The sequence below is a fragment of the Pseudochaenichthys georgianus genome, chromosome 1, assembly GCF_902827115.2.
Source record: "Pseudochaenichthys georgianus chromosome 1, fPseGeo1.2, whole genome shotgun sequence".
Classification (NCBI taxonomy): Eukaryota; Metazoa; Chordata; class Actinopteri; order Perciformes; family Channichthyidae; genus Pseudochaenichthys; species Pseudochaenichthys georgianus.
Genome location: NC_047503.1, coordinates 10,099,724 through 10,109,410, shown reverse-complemented (window position 1 = coordinate 10,109,410; position 9,687 = coordinate 10,099,724). Strand labels below are relative to the sequence as shown.

At 40.9% G+C, this 9,687-nt stretch overlaps 1 protein-coding gene across 1 annotated transcript; it reads right to left on the bottom strand.

Moving 5' to 3' along the window:
• Nucleotides 1–454: 454 nt before the first annotated feature.
• Nucleotides 455–9,478, bottom strand: LOC117453748 (ras-related protein Rab-33B-like). The gene is made up of 3 exons (XM_034092713.2): nt 8,964–9,478; nt 6,418–6,596; nt 455–1,761 (listed from the first exon to the last, which is right to left on the bottom strand). The coding sequence occupies exons 1-3, from the start codon at nt 9,180–9,182 to the stop codon at nt 1,440–1,442; spliced, it is 720 nt and encodes a 239-aa protein (XP_033948604.1). The 5' UTR covers nt 9,183–9,478; the 3' UTR covers nt 455–1,439.
• Between the last annotated feature and the right edge of the window lie 209 nt (nt 9,479–9,687).

Sequence of the window (9,687 nt, the reverse complement as noted above, 5' to 3'; positions counted from 1 at the left end):
TGCCCAGCATACATGTGCTACCAAGCAAGCCTCCTCGACATTGAGAAACGGCCTCTGTATAGCCCTAAAAATCCTTGACCCGCCATTTCCCATAAATCAACTCAAAGGCATCTTTTCTTTAGTCGGCATGTGTGAAATTGGTGGAACACCCCTTTGAAATAATTTACTCTGTATTATTGCTATACTTTGCTTTCACAGTATATACAGACCATAGTTTATAAACTTGAGATATTACCCCTTCTCCATGCACCTTGGAAGTAGATACAATTGTGCTGCAAACCTAAACTCTGCTTCCACAAACATTAAATCATAAATGATGTTGTAGTTCAAAGTAAACGGTCAGCAAAACTGAGATATTTTAACTGTTCATTTGTTTTTTTCACCTCATAGCATGTATTCATGATTTGTGCAATGGTAAATAAGACACATTTTTCCTCCAGTTTATCATATTATGCTCATTTTCCAGTTAATATTGGTTTATCTGTGCCTCTACTGTGACATGTTTGCATGCTTTAATGTTTAAAAAGCCTTTTCTGCTCTGATTGGCTAGCTGGTCGGCTCTGCTTAGAGATATCCAGCCCTTAGCCTATCAGTACAATGTGTTGGAGCACTAGCCAATAGAACCTTGAGTGATACAGAATTAAACAAAGGAGTCAAATTGAGGTGTTTCAGGCAGGCTGGGGCGGGGGGGGAGTGTGGGAGAGAAACTCCTTTTGGGGGAACTTTGGGATTTTAGCCTTTACATTCAGAAAAACCTATACAACACACTACACCAAAGGCCCGCGGGCCGCTTATTGCCGACCCATGCACTACAGGAAAAGGAAAACCCCCAAAAAGCATAATAGGGCCTCTTTAAGTCTAGAGAAACACATCTACCAGATTGATGCTGAATGTTGCACCAACGTGACACATGCATGTGCACACACAACACACTCGTGCACACACACTCAGCTGCCCGTACCTCTGGTGTGTTGCAGGATCTACAGTTGTCATCATGTGACGTCCTATGAATCATCGATTCGACACAAAATCACAACACATGTGAGACATAACGCCCACACAGCAGCAGCCATCCAGCAGACCGGTCATGGCCATCTGGACACGATGCTGTGGTGGGAAACAACCACCCCACATAACCCCGCTGCACTAAAGTTACTCATACAGCAACCCTCTACTAAATAATGTTTACATTCACAGTCTTTATTTTGCACCCATTGTAAACAATAAGATAAAAATATACACACATTTCAAACAAGAACGTCTCACATTATTAAAGAGTTTTTAAATATTAAAAGTTCTGTGTGGGATTAACTTCATTCTCTAAAGAAAAACTGTAAAAAGTTTTAGATTTGTGTTTGGTCAAAAATTAACATTATGCACAGTATGGTCATCTCTCTCACGCACGTTCACACACTTCCATCTGAAAAGGCCTCTGTGTCTCAGCAGCAGGTCCACATGTTTTTCTCCGGTGTTCTCTTGTTCGGGATTTTAAAGGACCCGTTCATGGGGGGGCTTGCAGGTTTATTCTGTCTCCTTAGTTTGGCAGCGACAGCAAAAACGATGTCCTCCACTTTATCCTGCTGATACGGCACTTCCTTGCCACTCCTTTGACTGTTGCCGCTATTGTTTGGAGAGTTCTTGGCGGACGTCTCGAAAAACATCATGCCATGAGACTTGGCGAAGGTCATCGGCAACTCTTGGCTCACCTGGTTGTCAGCCCAGCTGGGGTCACGGAGATCACTCTTATTACCCACCAGGAACCTGGGAGCAGAAGAAGCAAACAAAGGATGATGTTATAAGAAAGTCACTCAGTAAATAAGCGCCACAAAGATCATTTTTGAAATACTCTACAGTAATGTATTTTTCAGAAATCATGACCCCGATACTTAAGATATACAACTATACGCATTTTCATGTTGGAACTATTTTCTTTCTACCAACATTTGAGCACTAGCCTCTGGTCCATGAGTAGATACCGTTAGTGGATGTAGTTCGGTATAATTTGTTTGCTGCTTTGTGTAAGACAAGCCATCTAGATCAGTGGTTCTCAACTGGTCAGGCCTCGGGACCCACTTTTTCCTTTGTCAATAAATTGCGACCAGAAATTTCGTGCTGTAATATATGGGCCATTCTACCGAATTGGTGCAAAGTCAAGTTGGAAATGTTTTGAATTTTTTATTTTTCTACCAAAAATGATCACTACCGAAACATAGTACATACACTGTAGTAAAAAAGTATTATATTAACCTGTTAAGATTGTTTTACCTTCCCTTCTCTAAATAGTATTTTAACAAATATTTCAATGCATTTTTAATCAAATTTCAAAGTTCAATTTATACAATTCATAAAAATCATAATGCAAACTTTCTTTGTAAAATGCATAACACTGATCATATTGATTCCAGAGTTGATGATTGTTGAAATTGAACATACATTAAACCAACCAGTATCATATCATTTTAGTTGATAACTCAATATACTTTATTTTTTACAAAACATCCAGTGTTTCGGGAGTGACCACAGTATTTTGTTCTCAAAGTTGTATCATATTCCCTCAACCTTATTGCTTAATCTTAACTCATAACATGCCTTATGTTGAAGTGTGAATGTTTGAAGCTACTGACCCAGAATCAGCACTTTAGTAACAGGCTGAAATAGAGGGGGGTGAGGCTAGAATGGGTAATCTGTTTGGTAACACATTGATTTTCAGACTTTAAAAACACATTTATTTCAAAATGGTGGGATGTACCATTCCATTTTGTCACTACCGAAACAATCATGTCAGTTACCGAAACGTATCCATATGTTTCGGTAGTGACTGTTTCGGTAGTGACTGTTTCGGTAGTGACGACTCTAGCTAAAATTGAGCATAATTAAAGAATACTAGCAAGTACATGGCTAGCATACACGTTTTTGAAGAGGTTTACACACATAAAAACCTAATACTTTGCATAATATGTGTTCGGTAGTGACAATTGTTAAGGTTACACGCAGATTTTCAGATTTTGAAACAGATTTATCTCAAAAGTATGGGATATAGCTACTCACAGGGATGCAGTGTCACTGCCTTGTCAAAAATGCAGGCTCAGCCATTGGACTAAAACCCCTTGTGTTTCGGTAGTGACATGAAAACTGGGGACATGATTTTTTGAGTATAGTTTTTTCATTAAAAAATGAAACCCACAATAAATCTAAATATTCCAACTTCTGTTTGAATGTAATCATAAATATCTTCTAAATACACCATTGAACTACATTTAAAAAAATGTTATTTACAGAAATTGAAATGTAGATGTAGATGTAGATGATGTTTGTATATATTAAGCTTATCACTATCTAATTTAATGCCTTATGTTTGAATAGACCATAACATATTCTTAGTAAATATCTATGTCTGAATATTGTTTTTTTTGGTTAAATAGTTTTTCTTGTTGTGGGACCGCACTTTTTTACAAATTCGGTAGAATGCCCCATATACGCTTTTCAGCATAAAATATTCATTAAAGTGAAGTACACTGCATATATGCCTTATATCCCTTCACATAACTAAAGTATGTTTTTAAAAAGGTTTAATGAGATGATGATTTTTAGAAATACTAACAAATAAACTAAGCATTCTGGTACACTGAGAAGAAAATAAATAAATGTATTACTACCCGAAATTTTTATAATATTTTATGCCATTGTTTGTTTTTCACTTAGTTCTGACAGCTTGCTGCTCCACACAGAGAGAAGAGCAAAGAGGAGATAGTCTGTGTGAATTACTTTAAATTGTGGGTAAGGGTAGATAGCTCCCATTGTTCTGTGACCTGTCAATCATCAAACCGGGGGTCATATTTCATTACGTGTTCATTTGTATCTGAAGTTGTACCCATGGATGTATAAAGAATAGTTCTACCGCAAAGTTGTTCTCTGTGGGGACTTCCGGCAACAATCTTGATTCTGATTGGCCAGAAGACTCGAAAAAACATCAGCAAATATGTTTTATTGAGAAGATTATCACTACGTGACAGACATCTTCAACACCGTTTATGGTCTCCGGTACTTCCAGTCCAACGCCTACTGCATGCACAGCGTTAGAAAATTGGGCCTTTAAAATAAAAGTTTGATTTTTTTTTTTAATGTCTTCACTCACACATCTGCGACCCACTCAAAACGGGTCTGCGACCCACCAGTTGAGAACCACTGATCTAGAGCCATTATATTGGAGAGAAGTTCAACATCTCCACGGTCAATCCATTTCCAGATATCATGACTCTGCAGAGCACCTTAAACTGGCAAGCCCGAAGGTTGCAGTTCTTCTTGCCATTTGTTTTACCGGCCTCATGACTCATGGTATATTGCCAGACTCCATGTTGACGGTTACCTTGGTCCCTGTCATTAAGGACAAAGCGGGCAAGGTAGGGAGCTTGGATAACTATAGACCAATTGCTCTGGCCAGTGTGTTATCCAAAGTCCTGGAAAGAATTTTGTTGGATAGACTATGTTCTTATTTATGTACCTCAGATAACCAGTTTGGCTTCAAGGCTAAGCATGGTACTGAGCTATGCATCTATGCTTTGAAGGAAATGGTAGAAACATATAGAAGACAGAATTCCACTGTTCTGATTGGTTTCATTGATGCCTCTAAGGCTTTTGACCGAGTTAACCATCATAAACTGTTTTTAAAATTGAGACAAAGAGGTGTGCCTAACAGTATAATTAGGATCCTGGCTTATTGGTATGCCAACCAGAGCATGCGGATCAAATGGGGGAATGCAGTCTCGGCGCCATTTGGTGTTGGTAATGGAGTCCGCCAGGGGGGCTCCTCTCACCGAGCCTTTTTAATATCTATATGAATGATCTATCGGATGATTTAAGTGTCTGTAAAACAGGGTGTGTGATTGGTCATGTGATTGTAAACCATCTTATGTATGCCGATGATCTGGCAATTGTTTCTCCTAGCAGTGCTGGTTTTCAACAGTTGCTAAATGTTTGTTCTGATTACGGAGTCAAATTTGACGTTAAATACAATGCTAAGAAGAGCGCTGTAATGATCTGTAGAGCAACAGGGGATAAGAACCTTTGTTTTCCAACATTCTATCTGTCAGGACAGGTGCTGTCTGTTTGCTGTAACACGAAGTATCTGCTGTCTGTTTGCTGTAACACGAAGTATCTGGGACACATCATCACAGATGAAATGGCTGATGATGATGACATGTATAGACAGCGGCGTGTCTTATATATACAAGCCAACATGTTGGCTAGAAAATTCTCTTGGTGTTCAGATAAGGTTAAGGTGAACCTCTTTAGAGCGTATTGCACTCCTCTCTATACTGCCCCCTTGTGGGTCAAGTATAAGAAGGCGAGCCTCCGGAAGCTCCAGGTTGCATATAATGACTGTTTGCGTATACTGCTTAGAAAACCAAGGTGGTGCAGTGCAAGTGAAATGTTCTGTAATGCACGAGTCAACACGTTCCATGCTCTTTTGAGAGGTCTGATGTACAAATTCATCTGTCGATTGAATGTTTCTCATAACTCTGTCATTATGCTGCTTTCAAATCCGTGTCTCAGTACTGGACGATACCAGTCACCTCTGTGGAAACATTGGTATGGCTGCCTTTTTTTAGTTTGTATTTGAGTGTTGTATGTTTTGTAATAATGGACCAAGAGTCTCTTTAAATAAAGATGATGATGATGATGATGTTACAAAAGATACACTGTTTTGAGGAGTGTCACGTAGGAACTATTTTCTTTCTACCAAACTACACCCACCAACGAGTGAGCACAGGCCTCTTAAGGCCGTGAGCTGATGCTTCTTCTGCATGATGATAAAGTTGGTGGCTGTAGTTTGGTAGAAAGAATGGTTTTGAGCAGTTTCCCCCAGGAAGTTTTCTTTCTCAACTGAATTAAAACCAACAACTGTGTCACTACGCAGAAGGAACCGGACGTCTTTGGACAAGAGGTTCTCCTGAGCGAGCTAACCTGCAACTTGTACCATTAGCTAGCTAGTTACAACGATAATTATTCACGGGGAAACGGCTGGCAGGTGTAGTTTGGTAAAAAGAAAATAGTTCCTACACAAAACTCCTCAAAACAATCTGTGGATTGTATCGATTAAGCGAGTCAGGATTTCTTAAAAAAAATACTTTGTTGTTGAGTTTTTTTAAATGTGGTTTTTGGGGCTTTGAGAACCACAATCCCAGTGCCATCCAGGTCCAATACGTTGGACAGAAGGCAGACATCTCTACGGATAAGATCTCCAATACTTTGCAATTAACACCAAAATTATCTAAAGAAAAAAAGCATGTGTTATTGGATTTGGGGGGGAAAGTTCACAAAAAAAGCAATATGGTTGTAGGATGGAGGACTAGAAAAGTTGTATATGATTATAAAAACGAATTGTCCTGAGTTTTATTAGGAGTAGTAGTACATTACCTGGGGATATCCTGCCCGAGGGAGTTCTGCCTGCACTCCTCGATCCACGCAGTCAGGCCGCTGAAGCTGTTAGGACGGCTGACGTCGTACACGAAGAGCACAGCGTGCACGTTACGGTAGTAGTGGTGCACCATGGACTTACGGAAACGCTCCTGCCCTGCCGTATCCCACAGCTGGAGCTGGTGGGGAGGGGGGAGATAAAAAGGAGAAAGGGAGAAAATGACATTTTTTTTTTTGATTTTGATTTTGATATACTTTATTAATCCCCGTGGGGAAATTGTTTCTCTGCATTTGACCCATCCTAGTGTTAGGAGAAGTGGGCAGCCATTTTGAACAGCGCCCGGGGAGCAGTGTAGGTGCCTTGCTCAGGGACACCTCGGTAGCACTTGGTCTTGCCGGGACTTGAATTGGTGACCTTCCAATTGCCAAGCCAAGTCCCTATCGACTTCGCCACCACCGCCCAAATTTAGTCAATTCATTCACATTAGGCGGAGTTGGTAGAGGTAAACATGTGCAAAAGAGGAAATGAATGAGAGGGAAGGCACGGAGAGGGAAATGAGCCATGTGTTGAGACACCCCAAACCAGACCGAGACACATGCAGTGATTCATCACTGAGAGGACACAAATCAAAATAAGTTAGTCAGTTGATCTGATCTTTAGAAAGTCCGATCTCTTGTTTTGTTATGTCCTGTGAGATTATTTCTGTATTGCAATTGACAAATAAACCTAAAATAGTTTGCACTCATTTATGTCTTTATGCTCAAGGACCTCAGCTGGCTTCAACGATTAACACTTTGGTGAAATTTGTATTGATTCTTTTTAGCAGCAACTTCTGTTGTCTCTTAACCGTCCGGCAGCAGCAACAACTGCTTTAGTAGCATTAGGCTCTTCTGACAATGAGCTAGCCTCAAACACCTCTGCGGAGTCTGATGCAGGCCACATGTTGGCCTTTGTCACATCTCAAAAACCGACATCAAAAGAAGAGGTTCTCCTTATTTTGACCTGGACCATCTGTAGAGTAATTCTGTACCGGATATTTTATTATCATCTGAAGTTAGGCACAGTAAACGGGAAATAAATATCTGTTTGTTTGTTTTGTTGCTGCAATCTTGTCTATAAGGAAGAGCGAGGGTCCTGACATGATCTGACATTTCCCCCCAAAAATCTGATTTGTTTTCTCTTTGTCATACGCTACGTGAATATGATAAATTAAGTGCTAGATTCCATTTGAACGATGTGTCACTCCCGCTAAAAAAATAACAGATGCAACAGAGGCAACATGATAAATGAACATACAGAATAACAAAATAAAATAACAAAACATATTGGATCACTAGCTCTATGCTTTGAAAGGACTTCAATTTGCTAACTGACTTTGAATTGGTTTAAGATGACTTTTGTATTGACTTGAGTGCCATGAAAGTTGACTTGACACTTGACCTGAACGGAGACACCTTTCGTTAACTCGCCTCAGGGTCAAATTAACAGCCCTGGTAAAAAAGTGACTTTGCAGAAGAACAAAACACGTCATCAACATCCACTTACATTTTAGAAGATATTTCTTTATAAAGCTCACTCTGAAAAGGAGCATATGATTTTGTCCCATTCCATTATCAATACAATGCATTGGGAACAAAGTGTGAAACCTCTAAAGTTATAAACACGTCCTCAGTCACCGCTTACTGACACTTCCTCCATCATGTGGTCGTTTCACAACAGTCAGGAAGTAGATCAACACCCCCAGATTGAATATCATCGCATAAACAGAGTCACTACGTCACAGAGTCTTACACGAGGGGCTCAAATGAAGCTCGTTGATGTAAAAGCTCACATGCCACAAGAATCAAGTATGTGATCTTCACAGTGATTTACATGCTGCGTTAGTTCTGCAAAGCAGCCGCTCTGCTCATTTCCTTTCACCCAGAGGATTCTCTGCTGTTCAGTGTGGGACTCAGCGGCGCCACACTGCAGAAAAGTGCATTACTAAAGAACCTAGGAGTGTTAAAAGTAAATTAAGAAAGCAGTAGAAAACATGATAAAGTCACATTTAAAAGGCTGAGGCAGTCTCAAATAACCTGCAGGAATAGTACATCCTCTATTACTTGCAGAGTTGTTTTGTTTTATTTGTCTAGTCCATCTCCTAAACTGAATTGGGCCCCTGAAGAGCACTGCATTTGTTGTGATGTAGTAATGGATGGAATACTGAATGTGCTATGAGGCACAGGTCATGGGGCCCAACGTGTGAGGCCCCCCCTGTCCTTTATTTACAAAATGTCACTAAAATAGACACGCACCTACGAGGAACAGACCTACAATGACTACAAAGGAACATAATACAAAAAGATGCACTCCCATGTAGGTGGTGGTGCCTTTTGCACTTTGTTCCCAATTTAAGAGCCAACAACGTTGATAACTAATCTGTTTATTTTCGCGTCAAAACAAAAGAACGGCGTACCATTGTGTTTCTGCATTCCTGTGCACTGTTAGTCTGTTGTAGGCTACGGCCCACAGGTCTTTTTTTAAATATTATGAATTCCCCGGATACCTTAATTCTCTCTCCGTTGATATCCAGCAGCCTCTCGCGGAAGTCCACGCCGATGGTGGCCTCCACTCTGCTGGGGAAGTCTCCGGCGCAGAGTCTGTGTGTGAGGCAGGTCTTCCCCACCCCGGAGTCTCCTATCACAAGCACCTTAAAGGTCCGACAGCGGGTCAGCAGCGAGGACACACTGCCCAGAGAGCTGGAAAACTCCAGAGAGGACTCCATTTTGCCGAGGGAGTTTCACTCAAAAACACCCAAAAAGGTTTTATAAATCTGCCGCCTCACAGGGTCTAAAACAAAAAAATAAAGTAGAGCCTCAGGGGTTCAAACACTTTCTTCAGGTAGTTTAGTGTATCCTTCCGCCGGGGAGCTAGTTGCACAGTGTTCGCGGAGCTGAGCAGTGAATGAGAGGAGCCTCTAGCTGCTAAAGCCTGGTGCCTACTCGTCACCTGATGAACTCCCTCCCTCAGACTGACACCACCATGCTGTCAAATGAGGGTTCCAGAGGCTCCTCGTCACCTGATTACTACTTGAGTGAATGTACTTTACTTCACTCAGCATAAACTGGTATGCTGAGTGAATTAGGGAGGCGTGTGGCGTAGTGGGTTGTCCGCAGCATGTCGTTGTGTCCCTGAGACACTTCACCCCAAATTGCTCCTGTGGGGATTGTCCACAGTATTGAATATGTAAGTCGCTTTGGATAAAAGCGTCTAACAAGTGACATGTAAAG

Coding starts and splice junctions, on each gene's coding strand:
- LOC117453748 (XM_034092713.2), bottom strand. CDS start 9,182: ATGGAGTCCTCTCTGGAGTTTTCCAGCTCTCTGGGCAGTGTGTCCTCG. Junction 6,597..8,963: donor TCAACGGAGAGAGAATTAAG/GTATCCGGGGAA, acceptor CCTCCCCACCAG/CTCCAGCTGTGGGATACGGC. Junction 1,762..6,417: donor CTCGGGCAGGATATCCCCAG/GTAATGTACTAC, acceptor TTCTGCTCCCAG/GTTCCTGGTGGGTAATAAGA.